The 25538-nt window shown below is 43.1% G+C and overlaps 1 protein-coding gene across 4 annotated transcripts in view; it reads right to left on the reverse strand.

The window, feature by feature from the left end:
* Positions 1-3152: 3152 nt before the first annotated feature.
* The window catches only part of pcdh17 (protocadherin 17), a 64260-nt gene continuing 41874 nt past the window's right edge, over positions 3153-25538 (reverse strand). For all 4 annotated transcript variants that reach the window (XM_085805755.1, XM_085805746.1, XM_085805738.1 and 1 more), the window contains exon 5: positions 3153-5048. In XM_085805755.1, coding sequence (XP_085661881.1) covers positions 4348-5048 — 701 coding nt within the window. In that variant the 3' untranslated portion in view covers positions 3153-4347. The remainder of the gene's footprint in view (positions 5049-25538) is intronic.

The raw sequence follows: 25538 nt of genomic DNA on the forward strand, positions 1-25538 counted from the left end.
TCTGCCATAAAACGGTCAACATTAATTTTTTGTCAGAAAGACAAACTACAAAATACATTTAATTCAGTCCACCTTTATCTAATCAATTATAGACTTGGTAGTTATTCATGATTTGATGCTTAAACCTGACAATGAAAAACACAAAAAGCAGTTGTTCTCAGTTTGGCTTTTTTTTTACAGATACTGCACTTTCCCTTTGTAGTACAGAGTGGCTGTCTTGAGTCTGTGTGTGTGTGTGTGTGTGTGTGTACACCTGCATCCGTGTGAGTCAGAGACCAGAGGCGGTTTCTCCACATTCAGAACGGCCCGGATCGTAATCACTTGGTTTTTAAAAACTCAACCGGTCTCAAGTGGGCGCAAAGAAAATAACCCACTCTAGATCTGAGTAATGCACTGCCAACAGTGTGTGATGCCAACAGTGTTTAATTAGACAATAATGAGAGGCCTTACATTATTATGCTCAATCTCCAGCTACAGTATGTGTTGACCTCAGCAGCAGCAGCAGCAGCGGCAGCAGCGGCAGCGGCCTTAAACAGCAAATAGCCTGAGAGGGGGGGTGGGTGGGGGGTGGGACGGTGGGTAGTTGGGGGGGGGCATGGCTTTAAAGAACACCTTCCATCCACTGGACCCAGCTCGTTTCCTGCCCAACAGTGTGTGAGTGTGCAGACGACAGTGTGGGGGCCAGTGAAGGACCAATCAGAGGGGACAGCACTTTAAAAAGGTGCCTCAATCCTGGGTGGGGGGGGTGACCTCTGCTCTTTGTTTTAATTAATGGCTGAATGAAAGAGAGAAAGAGAGAAAGAGAGTAAGAGAAGGATAGAGAGAAGGATAGAGAGGGAAGCAGCACAGCAACGGAGCTTTAAAGTGAGTTGGGATTGAATCTATTGTACACATGTAATAGAAATTAGATAAGAAGAAAGGAATTGTTTTGTCAAACAATGAGGCCATGAAAGCGAATCAAGCACATGCAAACACGCACACGGTGAAGAGAGGAGGCTTGATCCGCCATGAAGACTGAGCACAATGAGATAAAAAGAAAATAAACCATGAAGACGAGTGTGAAAGTGTCACATTTGTCTGGGTAGTATTTTTGCCCTCTCTCTCTCTCTGTCTCTGTCTATGTCTCTCAGCCTTTACTTCACCTTTAAGAGGCGATGCGTTTAAATAAAAAGGCAGTGTGTTGCTGATGTGCCTGGGTATTTTTTTTTCTTTCCTGTGTGCACATGTATAAGCTTTTTACTTTATTTTTCCTAAGGATCACAGTTGCAGCGCACACTTTGAACGGCACATTTTTTAACTGTTTGTACTTTTTGTGTGATGTGAATGTTACACCTGCTTGATTTATCCAGATATTTGAGAGAGATAACAACAACAGCAGGAGAAAAAAAGAAGAGAAATCTAATTTAAAAATAACCATAAATATTTTCCTTTTCCTTTCTGTCAAATCCTCCCAGCTCTCTCTCTCTCTGTCTCTCTTTCTCTCTATAAAAACAGCCTCTGCCATCTCCCAGGAAAAGAGCATGGGTAAACTGAAACCAAATTCTTTTACAGACGAAAAGAGCGGAGAAAAGGCAACAGTTACTTTGCTCCTCAGAGGCGGGAAAGCAAACAGCCGGAGAGCAGGAAAAGAAAGCAAATGAATAGTGATATTAAAAAAAAATAAAAAAGCAGGTAAGAGGAACCACAGAGTGAGGAAATGACAGCAGGACATCTGAGCATGTAACTCAATCACTGAAACACATCAGCAGAATAATAACAATAATGATAATAAAATGTTTTATACGCTCAGATCCACTTTATACAGTAAATACAGCATGTGTATGTAAGTCACTGTTCCCTCTCATGGCTGCATCTCACATAGATTTGGTGATTGTGGTCACATTTTATTTTCCAAAACACACCTCGGTCTAGTAGAGCCTACTTACTGTCCTGCACTTTTTTTTTTCTTTTTCTTTTTTAACCGTCCAGAGAGTATTAGAAAAAGCACCTCCCGTTATTTTTATTATTATTTCAGTAGTGGCCGAAATGTGCCAAAATTTTCAAAAATAAATGTCTATCATTTTCTTTTTTTCTTAAGAAAGCCTGAATGTGAAGACATTTGGTTATATAAACCGTCTACCGAAACAGCTAACACATCAAATCCAAAGGAACTTCAGATAGAATTTCAGATGTCAAGTTTCCCACCCGCAAAGTATGAAGAGTACTAACACGTATCGAGAAGGAAAGAAGGAAGGAAGGAAGAAGGGAAGGAAGGAAGGAAGGAAGGAGTACATACAGAAACAACACAGACTGCTGAGAAAGAACCTCTTTTTGGTCCTTTATAGAAAATGCACATTCTGGTGGACCAGGGCTTTAGAAGCAGTCACAAGCTCCACAGATACAACAAGCTCTCCGCAGAGACAGTAAGGCAGTTTTATGATCACCAAGGAAACCACTCTTATGTTCCATATGGCAGGTTTCTTTTTTTTTGGAAAGAAAGTAAAAACATAATAATGAACACAAAGTACGCATACTAGTTATTGTTAAAGAAAATAGCTGCCCTGTAAAAATCTGCTCAGTAAAAATATTTCAAACTGTTTTTTTTCTGTGTGGTTGTTGCTTTTTGTCGTCGGGTTTTGAATTGTATTCTCGATCAGCTGGCTCATTAAGCTTTCATCAGTTATTGTTTGCGATCCAGCTGGATCTCTGGGTAAAAAGAGGCGACATCTCAAAAGCACTGAAGCCAGCCTGCAAAGATGCAGAATAGAGAGGAGAAGAAAAAAAAAAGACCAACCAAAAAACCCAAACTAAAGCAAACTCACAGAGTTCGACAGCTACTAAGGCAACTTTTGCCAAATACAATATAAGCCCATGTATATTGCAACACAACTATATATTAATTTAATAAAATACACAATATAGCTTTTGTACACATAACAATTTGGCTCAAATGCACAGAAATTGCAGTAAAATCAATAAAAATATGTCAATTTTTTGATGTAAACACATCTAAATTGGATACATTTACACATATAATGATATTATGTATAGTGATAATGTGAAGGGACATTTTCTTGTTTATTCATATTTTTGGATATTTGTCTTCGAAACAATGGCGACGGTGTCCTGCTCTTCACCTTCAACTCCAGGACACCGTCCGCTGAGATTCCTCATTTCTTCTTTTTTTCTTATAAAATGTATAAATATTTTGTTAATATTTGGACACTATACATGGATTCATACATATAGTCATCTATATCATCATATAGATATCATCTTTTCACAGTTGAGGAAAAATGTCCCTTTTTATACAACTTGTGATTGCCTTAAGGCAGAGTCACACACATGATAAATCACTGTACACAAGGGACTGAAAGCTGATGATGTACATGTAAGACAATTACACAGATGGCCAGTTGTGTGTAAGCATTAGTGTGTATGTGTGTGTGTGTGTTTGCATGTGAGCGTGTCAGCATGTGTATGCGTAAAAGTGTAGTGCACGTGTCTAAACGCGGTGCGTGCAGCTACACTGTTCAGCAATATGAACATTTAAATAGAGGTGTGAGAGAGACACAACTTACACATGTGGCTACATATGACAGGTGAAAACATGGTTACACTGTTCAGTAATTCTCCTTCAGCGAACTCCACCCCAACCCTCGCGCCCCCCCGCCCGCCACAGTCCAGGATCAACCCCTGTGAACATAGCCCTGATTAACCATCTCTCTTCATGTTCAACCACATGATCCGTCACACGTCCAACACCCACAGTAAAGTCAGAAAAGATAAGGTTGTTTTGTGTATTTTGGTCTTCCACTGTCCCGAATAGATTAGAATTTGTTTCTGTTTTCCGCAATCGATTGTCATGTCTGACCATGAGTAGTCCTTTTTCATTCAGTTTCTATGGCCGTCACACACAACAGAAATCCATCTACACACACGTAGGATATGTAGGATTTCACAAGAGACCATGAACGACACACTTATGAGCTGGTGGGCACTTAGATAATAGCTTGCGAGGTTGCCAGAGGCATAAGCCTCTGCAATTTGCTTAAGAATCCAAAACAAAAAGGAGTTTATAAATTCTGCAGAATTCAGATGTTTGTTACACAGTTTCTTTTTTTTCGTTGGTAGGGATCTCAGCACCCAAACCGGTGCCACATGACGGACATATTAAATGTTCCCATCGTCCGTCCGTGTCGGTGCTTCTCAACAACAAGTAGAGTGAAAAGAGCTCCTGTCGGACTCAGGAGAGCCGTTCGTTCAACTTTGTTTTGTTTTGGTGACAGTTTTGGTACGAGAGTTCATGGAGCAGCCTCCTGTTCCTCTCTCTACCTTCCCTACTGATTTGTGTGTCTGTCCTTCGTGTCACTTCCTGAGCGTGCCGGTGGCCTCACTTCCTCTGCAGTCCTGCAATAGTTTGTCGATGTCTCTCACCACCTGGTCGGCGTCCATCCCGTCGCGGCTCCCGTCGGGCTCCACCTGCTCCAGGACACACTCCATTTCACCTGTCGCCTCTTGGCTGATCCTGGACCGGGCCTCGGCCAGCACCTTGGCCACCGGGTCTGAGGGAGGCAGCGGCGGGTAGCCCCCCCCCTGCTCTCTGCTCTGTTTGGTCGGCGACAGGTACTGGCCGTCGGGGGGCCCGTAGTGGCCGGAGCAGGTGGCGGGAGGGGGTTTGCCCTCGGCTCCGTCGGCAGGACTCTTGACAGCGGAGCACGGGGACGAGGTGGAGCAGCCCTTGGTGGGGCTGCCCGAGGCCGAGGGAACCTCCTGCAGCAGCGGGCTGAGGGCGCGCTTGGCCTTCAGGTAGGGCTTGACGTTGGCCACCAGGATGGTGTGGTCGCGCCTCTCCTTACCGAACGTGCAGAACGTCTTCTTGCCGTTGGGGTTGACGGTCTCGTAGGTCTCCGTCTCGGGCACCGTCTCCATCCCCGCCGGCACGAACATGTTGTTGCGGTAGTCGATGCCCTCCGCCTGGTTTCCTCCAGCGGGGAACTGGGGCATCCAGCAGCGGTCGGAGTGGCCCAGGACTCGGCACTCCTCTGTGCAGTTCACACAATCCTCATCTGCAGACGGAGAGAAAAGGAGAAGAAAGCGATATGCATGTCAGTAGTCAGCACAGAACAGAGTTCAGAGTTCAGAGTTCAAAGTTCTCCTTATTGTCCCTGTTGGGAAATTGATTTGCAGCCAGGACGTCAAAAACACATAAAAACATCCAATACACATAAAACACACTCAGAACAATCAGCATCTGTTACGAACAACAGCACATACAGCAGCACATAGTGGGCAGAGTAATTCATTTTCAAGTGCATTCAAATGCGAAGTGAGATCAAGACAGCTGTCAATTATCTCATTATTTAATACTATTCAACATTATAATAGCAGAAGGAACAAATGAAGCCCTACATCTATTTGTCCTGATAGGAGGCACCCTCAACCTCCGACCTGAAGGTAACAGTTCAACCTCAGTCTGGAGGGGGTTAGGGTTATTATCTACACACTCCTGAATGGACGTGGCCTTTTTGATCACCTGCCTTTTATAAAGGTCTATGAGATGGGCTTTCCTCCTCCCAGAAATCTTACTGGCCACGTTGACGAGGCTACCCAGCCTGTTTTTGTTAGCTACAGTCAAGTTTCCAAACCAGGCAATGATGCAAAATGTTAAAACAGATTCAATAAAACTTCTACAAAATAGAGTCATCATCTCAGCGGACACATTAAAAGAGCTCATTTTCCTCCGAAAATAAAGACTTTGTTGAACTTTTTTTATTGTTGGTCAAAACAGAGCTTCTTATCAAGAACCACTCAAAGATATTTATACTGTAGCTGTCCACAAGTTCAATCTCCACAATACCACTGATGCTGGTGAGTACAGGACTTTCTGAAGCTGATTAACATATCTTTAGTCTTAGTCACATTCAGCTGTAGAAAAGACTCATCACACCAGCGGACAACATCATCAACCACAGGTCCATGTTGAAGGAGTAAAAGGAGGATAACACAATCATAGTACTATTACGAAAATGAACTGTACAAAGAGTTGGGGCCCAAAGTTAGAGAAGTGGAGCCAAGTGAGACGAAGGAGGGAAGAGCCAGCGCAGGATGTCCCGCTCCAAAACACACGTAAAAATACATGCACGCATGCACGCACGCACGCACGCATAGACACGAGCACAAGCGCACACCTTTCCAAAGGGACTGGGGGACACCTGCTAGCATTTTCCAAAGCTCTGATCAAGGGGATGGCAGAGCATACAGAAGGGATGGAGAGGGAGCGAGAGAAAAACAACAACAGTTGAGGTTTGGCAAAGGCACAGTGCCGTTATCATAAATTCATGTCAGTGGGCTTTGAAGCCCTCCCTAGACAGAGAGGCTGTGCCAAATGGCTTGTGCTTCTTCCCTGTGTGTTTGTGCCTGTTTATTTGCAGGCTCCTTGTTGTTGTGTGTGCACGCATGTGTGTATAAGTGTGAATGTGATTGTGAGTGTGTGTGTGTGTTCCCCCTCTTTCATCTCTATTCAGAAGGATGCACACTCTGGCTGATTATGGGAGTACTCATGCCTGTGTCAAATGGATCCAGAACTTGGTTACAAAAAAAAAAAAAATCATAAAATAAATAAAAAAGGAGCACTTTTTTTTTCTTCCTCTTGGGCATGAAGTGAAATATAAAAAAAACAAAAAAACAGCATCTGTTGTCCCACAAATGGAATTTTTCCATTGGTCGCGTGGGATGAAACCAAGTAGACAAACACAATCCTGACTGTAGAGACGACACAAAAGATTTCATTGTTCAGTTGACAGAGCAAATATATATAGGTGCATCTGACTTAATTAGAATATCACGGAAAAGCTAATTTATTTCAGTAGTTCAATTCAAATAGGGAAACTCATACAGTATATTATATAGAGATTCATTATGGAAATATGATACTGGATGTCTTTATATCTTGTAATTATAATGATTATGGCTTACATTTGATGAAAACCTAAAATTCTGTATCTCAAACAGTTAGAAGATTGTGGAAAAGTTCAGTATTTTAACTTAATGGTGTCACACTTCAATCAACTAATTAACTCAAAGGTTTCCTGAGCCTTCACATGTTTGTTTTTAAAAAAAAATCTTTTTGCACATCAGTGACGCTGACAGTCCACATTACATATTTTAAGTGATCAGATCCGGTCTACATGTGTCCATATTGCATGTATCTTGTCTACATTGATTACTATGGTAACAAGCTACGCTCAGAAACAAACCAACAAAACGGACGACAAATAGTCAGCTATTGCACGGGAGCGACAGCAACCGTGGCGACTGCTGAGCTGTGCGGCCTTTCACGCTGCCATCAGCGCTGAAACGACAGCGGTACTGGCCGTTTGGTGCAGGAAGACCAGCGAAGCATTCTGCATGATTTGTCAACATTGGTCTTTTAATGTATGGAACTGTGTCATCATTGTTGTTTTTGCTGCGTTGCAAGTGACACAGAAGACACTTTAAAATCCTATTTCACATTGAAACAGATTTAGACAAATCAGATCAGAATCGCATTTAAAACCACTTCCATATGTGGTTTGAATCAAGTTTGGAAAAATCGGATCTCATCTCAGGTTTCTGGCTCTTCAGACTTAAGAATCTACAGTATACAATGTGGATATGCTAAAAATCCCATTAGGAGTGGCAGTGTGGACGAGGCCTTAGTCTGGTCCAGTAGGTTGCATCATCATGGGGGAAGACCGCTGACCTCCATGATATTCTAATTTATTGAGCTGCACCTGTATATATAGATAGATACACTGTAGACAGGGTCATATCAACTTAAAAACACAGATTTAGTTTCCTGACTTTTATTTTTTTACGACTGCAAAATGGTCTGAAATGTCTGATTTGCACATGACACATCTCCATCTGCTGCCTTCACCTCCTTCCATCAATCACTTCATTTGTCAGAGAAGTGTAACCTTCCCCAGGCACAGGTTAGACAAACTCATGAATGCACAACACAGGAGACCCACCCCCCCCCCACCCCTCGCCGCCCCACCAGTAGAATCCAAAGGTCGCTGGCACAGGCCTCTAAACAAATGCAGCAGCTAAGGCTGATTTGCATATTGGTTTTTGGAGACGTGTGATGCATCTCAGTCTGCCTGTGGAGCCCAACGCTGCAGACCAACGCCACGCTTCCTTTTTCCTACGTGAGACTTTGCTGGTTAGCAGAAATAGACAAACAGTCACAGAACTGAGGCGGCTTTCTTTGTTAAGAGGAATTAGGCGAGTCTATTCATAGGAGCTTAATTTCTGCTGTATTGATGTTTTTGTGTAGCCCAATGCAAAGTGTCAGTAACACAAGTGGCGCACGGTAATATTTGAACGGAGCAGTCAAATCCATACTTTTATAATTAACAGGAGAAAACAGCTCGTTGGTACCTTCCAGTGTTAATGGTTTAAAAAGCTTCATTCCTCATGATGAATCCTTGTCGTCCTCGTCGTATATTGAGCACGGGATGAAAAACACATTTTAAATCAGGGTAATTTATCTTTCCTGTGACAAGCCCCCTGTGGTTTGAAGTCTGAAACCAAAGTCAGTAGGTGGTAATTTAGAGAAAAATTGTTAACACGGGGATTGAAAATGTTCTCTCGTTTTTTAAAAAAAAGCCAGCGATAAGAAGGAGAACGAGGCCACAGAGAGCTCGACTTTCTACCATCGTTCTCAACCAAATGTGAGAAGACAACAACATTACTGTTAGGAGCTGTAAAGCCCACCCCATCAATTCCATTATGGGATGCGTGGACTTTTACAGCAGCGGCCAGAGTGCTGCTTTAAAGACCACAAACTTGGGACTAATACAATCTTTTCGTTGATGCGAACGAGCCGGCAGAGTGGATGTGCTTGAGTGCACTTGGCCAGGCTGCCTCTGCACCGGGCTGCGGGTCAACAGCAGCAGCAGCAGCAGCAGCAGCCGACACTCCGGAGAGACCGTCCTCCTAAGCTGGAGAGATGAGCTTTAAAATGTTTGAAGAAGACTAAACAGACGCTGGCAAACAACTAGAGTCTGGCTGAGGAAGTGGAGGGAGGCCAGTCCTGCTTTTAACTGGCGTGAGAACCGACCGACGCGCCGGCGACACGTCAGAGCGCCGAGATCGATGATTTGGTCGAGGATGTCGTGCATAAATAATACAAACCTGAATACAGTTTCCAACCAGAACATGCTATTACTGTAATCCATCACCGAGCCACAAAAAAAAAAAGTCCTGTATGTAACTGAGCTTTAACAGCCAGACAACCGCTGCCTTTCACACACAGCCAGCCCTTTAGCATGCGTTCCAGACACACACACAATTAACTTGGCCCCTACAACGTCTTCATGCTCTCAGAGGTGATTGTCCATTTGCCGCCGCGTGCATATTAAAGCATAAATAATCCATGCAGACATATTTCCCTCTATTTAGTCGGAGGAAACCTGTGATAGATTATTCATGTCTCAGCCGCACGTTCAACCTTGAGGCGCTCTCCTAATATCTATGGCTAACAATATGACATATGAGAGCAAGGGTGACATTCATATCTCTCTCTCCCTCTCCAGCTCTCTCCAGCTCTCTCTGGGATGGGCAACAGAAACCTCCACCAAGGACACATTTGCCTGCAATGATTTGGCTACCGTGGGTCGGCTCAGGCGCTTCCTCTCTCAGCGTGTGCACAGTCCAGGATAAATTACACTGATAGATGCACTAACAACCGCTCCTCACATGTTGATTCATCTCATACGGAGCAACAACAACCCTCTAATAATCTGCCTTTAGGGGAGACACTACAGGTGAATACGGTAAAAAAAATTTAACTAACAGATATCACCATGAAACTTCCCAAGTTTATCACTTACATTAAGGCAAATATTTTTTGTATTACAAGTTTTGTCAAATTTTATGTTTAAATATGTAAATGAGGCAAAATCTGATGAAATATGCGCTATTTTGTAATATATAAATCATACGTTTACGATTTGGTTGTGGATACAAAGGAAATTACCTTTTTTGAGCCTACATAATACAGTAGTTCAGGAGAAAGAGAGCTTTACAATGATACCTGACATCACATGGGTCAGATAACAAGCACAGCACAGTACTGAATGTCACAGTAGCATGCTAACTTTAGCGAATTTAGGAAAAATCTACCAACAAAAGAGACAAAATGAAGTAAAATAACCACCTTAATGTGGATGTTCTACCATTTCTTTTGACTTTACTGAGAGAATACGGAGGAAGAAGGAAGAAAAATAGCCCAAAATCTCATTGATCAGTGCATGAAAAAACAGTGTTTTTGCCTGTAGTGTCTCGCCTTTATTCATTATTTGTGGACACACGGTGAATCAATAAGTAAAAAGAATCATGTTTCCAAACTATATGTTGTCAATTTACTCATAAGGTGCATGGGATTATTTTTATTTTCAGACATCTTTGCAACATCGGTGCTTTTATGAAAATCAAATCCTCATGATATCTTGTACTTTAAGATATCAATCTGTGTTTGCAACAGGGACAACCTTTTTTATCTCGCCGTGTTCACTCTTCTATCACGTTTGCATCTCAAGTGCTGATACTGTAAAAAATTCTCCTTAAATCTAATCTTATACGCGGATCTTGTGAAGAGGACAGTGTGTGTTTTTATAACCACCACGGTCCCGAACCAAATGGGAACAAATAGAAAAAGGCAGGAAAATGAGGTGATGATATGCAGCGAGCGCTTTAGATTACCCGACATAAAGCATGACGGAAACATCGCAGATTTCAGAGCGAAAAGAATAGATTCAGATTCAGATTCAGTAACAAGTCTCTGTGAACTCTGCTCTGACTCAGCTGATGTCGGCTGTGGGTGTGAACCTGCTCGTCACCTCTTTTGTTATGGGAACCAACAGCAACCTCTGACATCTTGCAACCTACAGGATTTGGATTGTGCAGTCACGTTGCTGCTGACATACATTTGCTTTTTACATTTAAAACACAGTCTCCAGACTCTTCTCCAGCGCTCACACTCAGCTCTGTGGATGTAGCTCTGTTCAATGCATGGCGACTATCCATACTCTGCCCAGTATGGATGGAGGCGCTGTTCCTGTTTGTGTCTTCGCAGCCCTCCCTGTTGCAGACACTTGACTTAAATCCCATCTGATTGAAATCAGATGTTGATTACACATCTATTTCCAACAAAAAAGTTTAATTAACTCTGCACACTCTTTTGTACTTGTGAGGGCTTTTCTTAACAGTGCGCAGCCGGAGCCTATCTTATACCTCTGGCAGGGTTAATTGCCTTGCTTTAGGGCAGAATAGCATGACTGGGTAACAATGAGCTAGATAGGACAGCTATGTAGCTGCCAGTTATCTTTAGTGCTAAGAGCACTTGAAACAGATATAAAAGTATCAAAGCTGCTCTAAGAAACCCTTTGAGCAACAGCAAAAGGACACACAGAGTCACAGCAACGTTTATCATTTCAGAAAGATCCTTAATTCAGAAACGCTGCGAGAAAGAAGTGACTGATCCCAGTTCAGTGTGTTGTATATTATATATATTGACAGCAGCCGGGGTGAGTCGGGTCAGTGGAGGTGAGGAGATGCACTGGGGTCCAACCGTTTTCCTATTCACTTAAATGGGGACAGTGAGACGTTTGTTAATTACTGTCTAAGCCAATGAGGTGAGCTTATCTAAAACCCAGTCCCTAAACGTGACTCTCTGAGACGTTTTTAGAGGCAGTCCTTGCAGATTAAATTATGAATCATTTGAATGAATAATTTGAATGATGAATTCTATTTAAAAACAGACGAGTGTTGAAAACGCAGCGTGTAATGACTGATGATTCAAAAACAAGGACGAAGCGACAGAGGACTCGATTCAAACTCTACAAACATATACATATGTGTTTATTTATGCTTGGCAGTTAATATGCTTGGATGGGTTCATTTATATTATGAACCTTTTAACCAATGACTGAAAAAGAGCAGCTTTAACAGCGACGAACTGCAAATTCATCAACGAGGCGAGCGCACAATAAAAAAAAGAACAAACAGCTCTTGAGGACGTAGCGCACTGAGCCATTGTTGTGCAGATTAAACTATTATTGGCATCTCGTTTCTCTAACTACGCTCCACCATGCAACTGCAGATGCAGGAGAAAATACACAAACAAAGCATTGTGGGTAGTGGTGACACATACCTGCACACACACAATATCCAGTATCACACCTTTTTGCCTCAGATGATTAACAGCCCAGTGTCCACTGTAAAATGTCAAGATGGAATGAGGTTGATATTAAAAAACTCCAATAACCCGAAGAGGTCAGAAATAAATGTTCAAGGGAAAAAAAAAAAAAGGCCATGGTGCAGTAAAACCCAGTGGACGACTAAATTGTGTGTTCTGCTGTCATTTAGCAGCTGACCATAAACAGACACGTTTTATCGCCACATCAGTATCATGAACATGGGGAGTGTTTCTTCTTCTTCTTTTTCTACTGAGCCAAAAAATGAGATTATAGAAAAATGCCCCTCTGTTCTGCCTCCAGGAGAAAACTCGTTACTTTACTAAGTGAACACTTTAAAGCCCCAGTATGTAACTTATTTGGCTTTTTATTAGCAAAAATCAAATATTGCTTTCATAAATACGTATATTTCAAGTCGAATACATAAGTGGGCGACGCACCGAACCGAGGCGGCCATGTTGCATCGCCATTTTTTACGTTCAGTGGCAGCGTGACCGTAGGTAACCACGGAAACTCACCGGAGCTGTCGGTTCGGGGAGAAAGTTTTCCAGGTAGCGCCTGTTAAAACTGTCACCACTGTGTAGTGTGAGGAATTTAAGGATGGAGGCACTCAGGTGCAGTCGGGCAGACGGCCGACCAAGGATGCTGTTTTATTCGAGAAAGACGGTAAAACGTGGGTCAGGTAAACAATATGACATCACCATGACAACATATTGTCACGCCTGTATTGTTTTGCCTCGTGCTGGCGGACCACTTGTTTATCCTGTTACATGCAGCGTCTGTTGTCTGTCTGACGTCTGCCCAATTTCAGGTGAATGCAACTTAAAAACACAGATTTTCTTGCATCAAGAATACGTTCCGATACGCAACCGCACAGCTAGATGGGGGTAATTCCTACACATTATACCTTTAATAAATGGGGGCAACAGGCCACAAGCCACATGAAGTCAGACCCATACCTCCCTCACCAAACACACAACCTGATAAAAAGTAAACTGCGAGTTGTTTTTGCTCCACTCCTCAATTTTAATGTTTCAAAACTTCCATGGTGGAGAGCTCTCGTTGTGGTGCGTGAACGAATGACGACGCGCACCGAAACCTGGGAGTGTAAAAAGTGTGTCTGTGTATCAGTGTGTGTCATAAAGCATGGTGTGATTTCCCTAAACACCCTTTTCTCCCTCCAGACACCTGCCCCCCCTGGCCCTACATGCCCATCCCTCCTCGCTTTATTACCCAGCCCTGTGATTAATGTCCCTCTGTCACACACTGTGCTTCCTGGGTGAGGAGGGAGGGGGAGGAACTGCACACACACACACACACACACACATGCACATACATATACACACATACGTACGCACACATGGTCCTGATAGCAAAGCAACAGCAGTGCTCCAAAAATAAAATTCAAGAAAGTAAAAAGCTTCAGAGAACAGAACAATTTAGCAGCGATGGTGAATGGCTTTACCCTGCTGCACACCTGGGTAGTGATTAGACGGCTCTATGAGCAACTACAAGCTGCTAGAGAATGAGTTGAGATAATGTGTGTGTGTGTGTGTGTGTGTGTGTTGAGGTTGTGTTGTGGCGAGTATCTCCCCCTACCCACCCAAGGTGGACAGGAGGAATGGCAGCTGACAAATTGTGCAGAGCATCTGTGACAGACCATGACTGCACCTGTTCACCTGAGGGAGCTCTCAGTGTGTGTTTATATCTGTGTGCGTGTGTGTGTGTGCGTTACTGTGTTTTTTAATCTCCTCGCCTACTGTTGTCTCACCCAGCTGATCCATGCACAAACCCCCCCCCCCTCCTCCTCCCCTCCCCACGCCGCCGACACTCTCAGCCAATCAGGGTGACTAAATATTTGAACTGCGCAGATGAGAGAGTCTCCACTGTGGCTGAGCCTAATGTTTAGTAAATATCTCCTGACTTCTCAGGTTGCCCTCGTCTCTGACAAACAACTGCAGCTCCAGATAGGATTTCTGAAACTTTCAGGGAGCTTTCAGAAACTCCTCAGGAATCAGTTTTCAGGGTCAATATGGGGGCTAATTTAACTTGCCTTCTCTTGTATTCGGGTCACCAGTGAGCCGTTTTCAGGTTTTGAATGCATAAAAGTACCACATAGATTTGTTTATTGCATCAAGGCTTTTTGACTTTGTCAGGAACCTCTATTTGAACAAAATAAAACCAAAAATGTTTTTTCACAAAACTCTAAAATGCTCTGGTTATAACGATAACTGCAGATAACAATAATGAGAGTTAAAACTGAAATCATAAGTGCAAAACCAACCTTTTTATGGATAAGGAAGTCTAACAATGTAACCAAGAGATGATAAACAAATGGGATGATAAATAATTGTTTTAGTGTGATTTATAGCTGATTTAGGACCTGAACACCATAGATGGAGCAGAAAGCTGACAAGAGGAAGGTTCAATTGAAGCCAAGGGGTATATTGACAGAAACAGGCCCAGAGGCCCACACCAAAAATATTAAAACCAATATTTGCATGGATAATGAAGCCTAACAATGTAACCAAGAGAAGAAAAACAAATTGGATGAAAAAAAAAGTTTTTGTGTATTTTACAGCTGATTTAAAACACCATAGATGGCAGTAGAAAGCTGACACAAGATGAAGGACATACAAAAAAAAATAAAATAAAAAATATATGGTATCAATTGCTGAGATGGATCAGGTCCAGGTCCACTGCAGAGTTCAGGGTGTTATATTAAACCAATCATTTCAGATAAAGATCCAGTCAGTTTCTATCCCTTTCTCCTTACACTGCATTGTTATGGTGGAAATGACCGCATAACTCAAGCGTGCTCATAGTGCTGCAGCCGATACTGTAACGTCTCTAAAACAGAGAGCGGCGCTGGAAAGCAGGTTGTAGTCAACAGTTGGTCTGTTTTGCCAACATCCTTTCAAGAGGCTGTGCAATGCAATAGTATTTCCACAAAACTGCTGTTTTGGTTTAGTCATCACAGTTTGCTGTGGGACCTGCATTTTATACCGGCCCGCTGCTCCGCTTGAAACCGAACAGTAAAAACGGCCTCGGTGAGGGGGGATTTTAAAGGGTAATTCAGCGTAAACTCACAATTTAAATACAGGTAATACCCGAGTCATGAGAGGGCTGCAACCTCTATAAAAATATATAAATAATGTAACATCATGAAAAATGATTTAATGATATTATTCTCCGGCTCTATTGTGAGCGCGTTTGTGTGTTGAGGGAGTAGATTGGCATTGTTTCGTGCGGTTGGTGGCTTAGCACAAGGAGAAGGATATTTTTTTCCCCCCAGTGTTAATAGCTTTTATCACAGTGGGAGGCAAAAAAGAATATCGACGCGTAGCAGGCGAAGCTTGGCAGCGGCGACGGAGCTGCCTGGTGGCTGGAGATGCCGACGCTGAATCAAGGACGTATATCTCAGGATCAAACACGTCCTCTCTTCAGGCGTCCCTTCACAAAACTGCAGGCCCCCTTCTGTCAGCTAATGCCCAAGCTAAGTTGTTCAAAGAAGACCCAGAGGAGAGAGTATTTATGCATAGGAGAGACAGAGAGAGGAGGGATAAAAACCCAGGAGGAGGAGGAGGAGGAGGAAGAGGTGTATAAGCTCATATTCAAACAAACACACAAAGCCTGATCAATGAGGAGCAAAAAGGAGGGGTTGTGCAACGGCACAGCGCTGTGGGTGGGTGGGTAGAAAGGTCTGTGGGCTGTGGAGACGAGGGGCATCTCCAGCGCCAGGTTGATGTCCTCAAACAGCTCTTTGCCTTTAACACAAAGCCGCGCTGAGGGCCCTGAAGAGCGCCGTGTGGTCCTTATAAATACAAATTTGTTTGCGACTGACCTATCTGGTTATATAAAGGCTGCAGCATGTGAGTGCATGTTTGTGTGTTTGCCCGTTCGTGTCTGAATGCAGCAGAAAGGAATGTGCACTTAGGCTCTGGCAGTGTCAGTGTGTCTGCAACTTGAGGGCGTATTGATTGTTTTTTAATGAACCTCATTTAAAGATCCTCCATTAAAATATGGATAGCTTTTCCTCGGCTTCTGTGTGTGTTTTTGCGTTGCACGACGCATGCAGACTCGCCATTCACAGCTGTTGCCGGCGTGCTATAATCTGACTCATCACAAGGTTCCCGCAAGCTTCAATTGGCAGTCAAGGTCTCCAAGGCCTTGAGACAACTGTCAGGAAAAAGAAATAAATAAAAGACAACAGGGGCTAAAAAATCTCACCGTTTCTCTGTTATCTGTTGACGATCAGAATGAACTCAGAGTCAGGAGAAAAAAAAACAGAAAAAAAAACACACACAACCTCTACAAACAGGTTCAACAGTGATCAACGGCCATGGGAACGTTTCCAAGGCCAAAAAGTGCTGAGAACAGGCAAAGTGATGTTTATCTGTAACTCCATCTGTGATGTGTGACAACAGAAACAAAAATTCCCAGTGCTGCTGCTTCTGAGCAACCTTTTCAAGCCGGTTCCTCACTGAGGTGCAGACACAGAAGAAACAGAGAGGAAGAAAAAAAAAACCCAATATCAGACTAAACTATTTTTACATTCTTTTCTTTCTGTTGGTGTGAGAACGTATAGTATAGCAGCTCGGAGCTGTGGCTCGGTTCACAGAGGCACTCAATAAATATTGCAAGGTCAGCCGAGGAGAATCCTATCAAAAGACCCGGGCCTGTTTCCCAACCTGTGACTTAAGGCCTTGTATAATTCACATTTCCTGCAGCTATAAGCTCACTCTCCTCGACTCTCTGTGTTCTAAGTGTCTAATGGTGGAGCGATTTTAGCAGAGCAGCCACAGGCGAGCGATTAGATATAGATGTCTGAGAGGAACGGCCCTGATGTCAGCACGCTATTTATACCCATCAAACAATTAACACAGAAAGGCTTTACCTGGGAAGAGAGTATGGTAATGATTACAGTAACAGTAATAATAAAACTAATACTGTAGTTTGTGATCTATATTTTACAACTGTTAAGGTGAATGTACATTCATTCTCTGCATTTATATACATATATATGTTGCTGTAAAGATATAAAAGCTAAAACCTGCAATAGTACAGATGCATTGTTACATATGATGACTATTTACACAAATAAAATGTACATCTAAGACTACAGGGGCTTCACACCAACCTTGTTTGGTCTGGACTTTCAGTCTTTTCTGGTTGATCCAAACAAAAAAAAGGTGTGAAAGTTGAACATGAAATTTAGTCTGACCAAAAGAGGTGGCATCGTTTTGGACCAATCTAAACCATGGGTCAAATGTTTTCAGTGTGAAAGTTTTTTTTCCCGATGGTTTGGACTTTGATACCTTTAATAGGAAGTTGCAGTGATTTGCCTAAACACATTAGCCAGGGCTCGCAGTAAAACTTGCATGACCAGGACGTTTATCCGAATCCCGACTAGACTTGCATATTGGGCAGTGTGTTGATGCTGCTGGTTGCAATGACCTAATATAATTATCGTTACCACAATGCCACAAACTTGTTCATTCATTTTCTTGCTACTTTGTTAACCAGCTAATTTGAGGAGAGCTCTGGTGACGCACGTCTGCTTACAAACCAATCAATGTCAAATAGGGAGATGCAACATACGTAGGTGATGACGACAGGATGTCAATATGTCATAAAAAGTTCTTTGGTCTGCTCGCATTAATGCAGAGTGAAACCAGAACCAACCGGATCAGATCAGCAGCAAAAACCTGAAAGTTCAAAATCTTGGTTTGGACTTTCAGGTGTGAAAACGCCTTGTATCAACTTGTTTTTGTGCATTTACAATGGAAAGTCACATTGTTGATTTGATTGTAGTTTGGAAAATGAAATAAAATAAAATAAGAAAAACCTCCATATCTGAGATATTGCGTAAAAGCCCCACTTCAGCATTCCCTCTCAGCTTGTCTCTACATGATATGTAAACAATGTTATTTTGCCATAAATAAAACATGATCATTTTCCCGCATTCACTGAGGAATACGTGCTCTCCAGAGATTACAGCCTAAGCTGACCGGTGGAGAAAAAAAAAAAAGAAGAAAATATGCATATTTACCAGTGATAAAGTGGCGCACGGAGACAAACACATACAACCCATACATACAAAACACAGCATGCACATATTGTATAAGTCTTACTGATGCAAACACTGTGCTGCGTCCAAATATTGAACATATAAGAAGGAAGAACAGCAAACACAACAAGTCTGCCGCAGCACAGTCCACTTTTACATTATAGGATTAAACCGTGTTGTCTGAGACACACGTGTGTTGCCACGGGCGACAAAGAGACGCAGAAAAGCCACAGGTCAATAGTATCGTGCTACCTTTACCTGGAGAGAGACATGGAGGGTGGCACAAAGGGTGGCAAGGAGACAAGAAGGGGACTTATTAGAAGATGAGGCGAGAAGCGTGGTGAATCAGTGGCTAATCCTCCGTTTCCTCTAAGCCTGTGTAATTAGGACATGGGGGATTGCACCGTGACAGGGGATGCTTCTGGACCGCCTTGCTTTTTTCTTTTTTTTTTCTTCTTTCCTCTTTCTTTCCCCTCTCCTTTTTCTCTTTTGTTTATTTCTTCCCTCTTTAGCTTTTGGGTTTATGGCAGTTTGTCATCTAAATATAGCGAGCCCCTGTGTGTGTGTGTGTGTGTCTTCTCTTTAGTGTGTGCTCAACGCAGCATGTTCACTCATAAGCAACATAAACAGACACAGCAGGTCTGCAGCCATGTTTTATTCTACTCACTACTACTTACTGTTTGCAGATAGGAGTGAGAGTGCACTTCTTTTTTTGTTTTTTTTTGGGAGGGAAGGTCTTTTTTTTGCTGCTTTGCTCGCTGCATGAGACTCTTAGATCGTATTTGGGTATATTTGTGGGAATCAAATGGGCTGTGTCAGTAAAACAACCCCACATGCACACACACACCAAAAAAGAAGAAAGACTGTGTTTGAATGGTGCTCCTTACTGATCAGAGCACAGTACGGACCAGACATCAGAGCAGAGACCATGAGAGACTGATCAGCATCCTCCTGTCTGTTACAGTAATAGCCTTAATCTAGTTCCTTCCCCACCACAGTCAGCAAAGGAAAACTTGCCTTGGCCCATTTAGAAAGATAGTGAGAAAGAAAGTGAGAAAGAAAGAGAGAGAGAGGCAGAGAGAGAGAGAAAGAGAGAGAGGGAGAAGGGGGCAGGGAATTAAAGAAAAATTAAGCCGAGAGAATCTATGAGTCACCAGCTCATTACAGAAATCCTGTTTCTATCCACGGAGAAAACAGGTTTAAAACACCCTATTAAAGGAAGAATGAAGGGAAACCTTTTGTTGCTAATTCACAGAGGGTCGTCTTTTGAAGTGCTTCACTCCACCATATTTTTACATTTTAACCATGCTCCTTTTTTAATGATGCTATTTCCAACTCTCTCCATTTGTGGGATCTTTTCTTTAAAAAAAAACCTGATTGGATTTCGGAGCCGTGGTCGCTTCTCCCCCCGCCCCCCCCTCGCCCCGATAAACTGCTTGAACAACAACGAGGATAAACATGACACATCGTGGAGGCTTTATTCAGAAGTCCATACAATAACAAGACATCACGCAATTCTGTCACATTTTCTGAATTAAGTCACGTTCTCTTATTGTCTCCCTCTCTCTGTTTGTCGCTCTGCTTCTGAACAAAGGGATTTGAACAACTCAGGGTGTCATGGCTTTGTGCAACTAATCATTCCCATGTGTACTGCTTTAGCAGGATTAGGGAAAGTGCTTCTGATTCTCCGTCTCCACAGAACCATCACAGTTATACCAACAACAACAACAACACCAGCAACACATAAACACACTATATACAACAGATATAACTGCTGCACCGAGCGCTCTGTGGTTTCCGAGGTGAGACTCCAGGAAATTAATCAAGGGCGACCGAAATTATCAAATATCACACGAAAAAAGGAAACTTGAGTCAGCGTCACACTGATCCGACAGCTCGCTGCCTCCAACAATACCGTCCTTTCAGCGGCTGAAACACATCAAACTTAATAAAGACGGGGAAGGTGGGTGTCGAGAGGCTTGACATTCAAGCCTAATGCAATAAAGACAAGTGGCCGAGGCCGGGGAGAATGAATTGGTCATGGCTGCGTTATGAGAAATGTTTTCAGATGTCAAAAAGATGACAGACAACATGATAAATGCCTTTTATGAACTCAATGCCTCCAGTCTGCACTCCACACTTTACACTATTATGACTAGTTGCTGCTTGGTTTTTCTATATTTCCCTTTAGGAAAATATTATTTATTATTACAGATACAGAGAACTTTATTTATCCCAGAAGAGCAAATTCAGTTTCCTCAGTCTATTGTCTATTGGCATAAAAACCATTCACATGACAAATAATCTCAAAGTGTCAGAGGAAGTGTGATATGGCCTATGAGAACGAGTGCAGTTAAAATAACGCAGGAGAAACAGAGTAAAGGCTAAAATAACTAAATGAAATAGGGAAAATATATATATATTATAGGGTATTTTGTTGCTGTTGTTGAATGACAATAGAGAGCCTAAGCGGAAGCAGGAAGTAACGTCACCATGGGACCTCATCTCTGAAAAACTCGCCATTCAAATGAACGGGACTGAAAATTTTATTTTGTGATCCGTTTGAATTGTGCCATGAGAAAAAAATCTGTCCTCTACCAGTTTAAAACATCACGTTTCATCCCGAGAAATCAGCAGTTTGTTGTAAAACTATTGTAAAATAAAATTCCGAAGAATCCGTAACCAGAAAGACTACAAGTCGCGTAGGTGACGTCACACACCAAATGCCGCCCTTTCCCGTGTCAGTTGGTGACGTATTTTTTGTGGGACACAGATCTGTAGTCCGTAGAGCGTCACCACACAAAATACATTCTACTGTTGCCGTTTTATGATAAACTGCTGGTTTCTCTGCATGAAACGTGATGTTTTAAACGGGTAGGGGACATATTTTTTTCTCATGGCGCAATTCAAACGGATCATGAAATAAAATTTTCAGTCCCGTTCATTTCTATGGCGAGTTTTTCAGAGTTGAGGTCCCATGGTGCCGTTACTTCCTGCTTCCGCTTAGGCTCTCTATAAACTTCCAAAGAAACGATTTAGAAGTCCACATAAGATGCAGGAAGTCAAACAACCACAAACCCTTAAACACCACTGATGCATCATTATTAATGCAGATTCATTTCTGGAGAATAGGATGAGACCACCAACAGGACTTTATGGAGTAAAGCTCTAACCACACACGAGTCAGAGTCAGAGTCTGCTGCTGCTGCTGCTGCTGCTGCTGCTGCTGCTGCTGCTGCTGCTGCTGCTGCTGCTGCTGCTGCGCAACTGATGCAAACTAATCACACAAGTCCAAGAGAAGAGGCTCCTGGCTGCTGGTAATTTCCCGGGGAATCAGTGTGCAGGATCTGTTGTGTTCCTCTCTCCTCTCTTCACATTAATTCAGTGACAGAGCTTAAACACGTTCACCTGATATGACACCAGTCAGATGTTTTCAAACAGCCGGCTCTGACAGGCCCGGCCTGCTTACTAATGTGAGCACATATTTTCATTTTTCTTTCCTCTTTGGTTCACTGGAGCACGTGGAGTGCAACACTTTGACTGTGGATATTATCATTAATGAGATATTAAAGTTTTTTCTTCGATAAACCGACCGTGTGAATAAACAGGGATATCACTGCTAAGGCACAGTATAAATGCTGAAAAAATATAAATAGTAAAGTTCAACTATCTTGTGCTGGGATACTATTTTGGAGGATGATCAAACCATCGAATGAAATATTATCGTGACTCTGTAACAACAGAGTGCTGCTCTCAGCTTCACTGTGGTAAATCTCCCAAAGAAAAGTGAAGACACAACATCTGTAAATCTGATCTGCCGTGCCCCACAGCAGCAGCAGCAGCAGCAGCAGCAGCAGCAGCAGCAGCAGCAGCAGCAGCAGCAGCAGCAGCAGCAGCAGCAGCTCTAAATCCATCTTTCTAGTGCATGTACTCATGAGCAATAAGAAAACTGTACACTTTAGCATGTCGGCATTTGATCAATTGTGCCAATGACCAGCAGTGTACCTCCCCTAAGGATATTGGCAGTTGTTGAACAGAGGCTAAGTGGAAAGGTGGAGGGAGGAAGGTTGAGTCGATGGTGTTGGCTTTCTCAGCCCCAGGGCCTAACACATTTAGAGAGCTAACTGACACACTTTGGATGTATTAGCCACAGTGAGCTCTGCCAACCTCTCCTCCATTTCTTCTGTGCCTCCTCCTCCTCCTCCTCCTGCTGCTTCCTCTTCTTCTTCTCCCTCCAATCGCCGTCTGTCTGTCACTACAATCTCCTCTCCCCCAAGAAGACCCAGGGACATGCCTTGTGTTTCAGCACCATTGCTTTAGCATTGATGTTCCTCTGTGCCCCAGCCAAATTGCTGTTTGCAGTCTAGACACTGGTTGCTCTGCGTCTCCGTGTGGGTAAACACACGCGCACGCCTAACGCTCTCACTCGTCTGTTTATAAGTATGATTAGATTAAAAGAAACTGACGGAAATGCAATAAAGGTCTATTAGTCTACCCGTCAGGGGGGATAATCATTTCAAATAGAAATGTGTTTTCCATCTCACTATCTAATTTATACTTTCTTTGCCTCTCCATCTCTTTCACTCCCGAGACTGGTTTGGTTATATGAGCACGAGACTTTAAAATAGGTCGGGTTCAAGTCTAGGCCACTGCAATACAAACACTAATAAATAGAAATATACAAAAACAGATATACCTGGTTCTTCAGAGAGAAAACCCACCGACTAGAGGACCCCGCCTCTCTCTCTCACTCTGACAAATGTATGCATTGAATTTGAAGGTGAGAAAAACAACTCTCCTCCATCCATGCTGCCCCATTCGATGTGGTGGTTTAAGATTAGGGTCAAAGATTAGAAAGCTTACACAAGATAAGAATGGGATTAAAAGAGCTCAGAGATGTAAAATTACAGATCAGAGAACTGGTGGAAACACACCTGAATTGTAAACAAACTCATAACAACACAGCAGCCACCTGTCCTGCTGGACAATCCTGGCATCATTGGTGGTGGGGGGTGTGAAGGAGGGAGAGGGGGAAGGAGGGAAGGAGGGAGGTAGAAAACAAAACAATGCATTCCTGACGAGAGAAAAGGGGAAGTGGATATTATGGAAGCAGCATCCAATATTCCAGAGAGGGATTCAGCTCACATCAAAGGCTGCCTCTGCAGTAAGTCTGTTAGATTTGGGATTAATGGACTCCAGAGGGGCCTGGACACACACACACGCAGCCACAGACACACACTCACAAACACTTAGAAACACACGCACACACACACACACACACACACAAAATCCACTACCACAATTCCGCCTGATAAGATTCACAACCCCGGCTAGCAAAGCACTGCAGTGCAGAGTCTATCTATTCTAGTAACTCTCTACAGTAGAGTCTCTATACTGCAGTATGATGATACAGTGTTACAACATGTTGTAACGTCGGCCGAGGCTGTTTGAGGGATTTCTTCATATTATGGGATGTTTAGGGCGCTTCGACGAACGCTTCGACCGCTCAGGTGCAGGATTTCCATGAATGCAGCGCGGCCTCTTTCTTTCCAGTCATGTCTGCCTCTGATTGTTTAGACAAGTTCTTTATTTTGCTTGTCAAATTACTGAGCACATGCCCAGACACACACACGCACACACACGCACACACATGCACACTCACATGCATGCATGCACACAACTGTAAGTTGCCTCCAAGCTCCAACGAGTTCATGCAAATTACAAAAAAAGCCAATTCGGGTGGCGAGGCTCAGCTGTCCTCTGCTGCATTTTGAGGAAAGCAAACGACAAAACGGTGGAAACTCACAATAAATCTATTTTGTTTAATCTCGACAGACAGAGAGACAGCCTAATCCCAACCCTGGCTGTCTTTCCACCTCAATGCCCCGGACTCTGCCCCCACCGCCCCCCCCCCCCATCCCCTGCCCCCTGGGCTAAAACCACAGGTGCAGGCAAATGCAAACCACTGGGTGGAAAATGCTCGTTGACAGCATTCTGGTGGGTTTTGCGATTGGTCAGTGAACAATGAGGGAGTTTCCTGAACCACTTGTCGTGCTGATGGAACAGCTGGACACCAACACCAGACACGGATAAGGGTGGGAAGAGACCATGCGGAACAACAGGGAACTTAAAACTAAAATGAGATTCAACAGAGCTTAAGCCCCGCTGTCATTTCACAAACAGTTTGAGAGTCACGAGGCAAAGAAGAAAAAAAAAAGCACACAAAGATCACAAACAAACCAAATGAATCAAAGCTCTTTGCGAGAAATTGCACTTTTCGGATTGAAATGCTTTGATTACATTTCACACTGTAAATGTCTCTTATGGAATGAGCATCAATGGGATCTGTCTAATTTTACAGCCACTTGAAAATTGCTGTATATTAATACATATTTGAACAGAAGTGGTCATAATTTAGCATCTCAAAGGAGGAAAAAAAAAAAGAGGAAGATGGTGGCAATCACCTGTTGTTGGATATGTCTTGAATTCTGATGTGGTTGCCTGGATACAGTAACAGCAAGTGTGCATTCTCCATCAGTGTATGTGTACTAATTCGCCGGTTTTGCTCTGCTATTGTCTGCCTCTTCTAGCACTCACAGAAAAGAAACCCCACCAACCAGTCAGTCAGTCAGTCAGTCAGTCAGTCAGTCAGTGAGCTGCGAGCGCACCCGGACCGCCTTCTCATCCACATGATCATCCTGAGCAGCATTATCACAATCTAGGGAACTAGATTATCCCCAGGCTCAAAAACTTCATCCTCTTTGATCCCCACTTGGGGAGGGATGAGAGGCAGCGCAGCCATGCAGGGGGACCGACCGTCACCCAGATTCCCCCACTTGTTAATCAAGGCAGATTTTGATCACCTTCGGGGACAGATGGACAACTGTTTTCAAAACATCACCACAGAACGGGAATTACTGCTCTCCAGGATCGTTCCTTTCCACAGTAACAACCCCCACAATGTCTATTTCCTCCTGTCGTAATCACTGCAATGTTGATTTCCTAACACACAGCTGCAGACATTTCAGTTAATTTGTGTAGTATAATTGTATAGTGCCTCACAAAAAATGCATATATACAGTACAGTATGGGAGTTAAATGCACAGGCTGATCCACTGAGAGGTTCTCTCCTCCTTCAGAAGCTGTTACTGAGAAACCTACACATCTGCACACACATCCAACCGTCTGCCTCTCCGTGGTCTGAATTCCAATAGTGTGTGTGTGTACGTGTGTGTTTATGTGTGTTT

This window comes from Trachurus japonicus, chromosome 3 (genome assembly GCF_045865225.1).
Source record: "Trachurus japonicus isolate A0001 chromosome 3, Traja_1.0".
Taxonomy (NCBI): domain Eukaryota; kingdom Metazoa; phylum Chordata; class Actinopteri; order Carangiformes; family Carangidae; genus Trachurus; species Trachurus japonicus.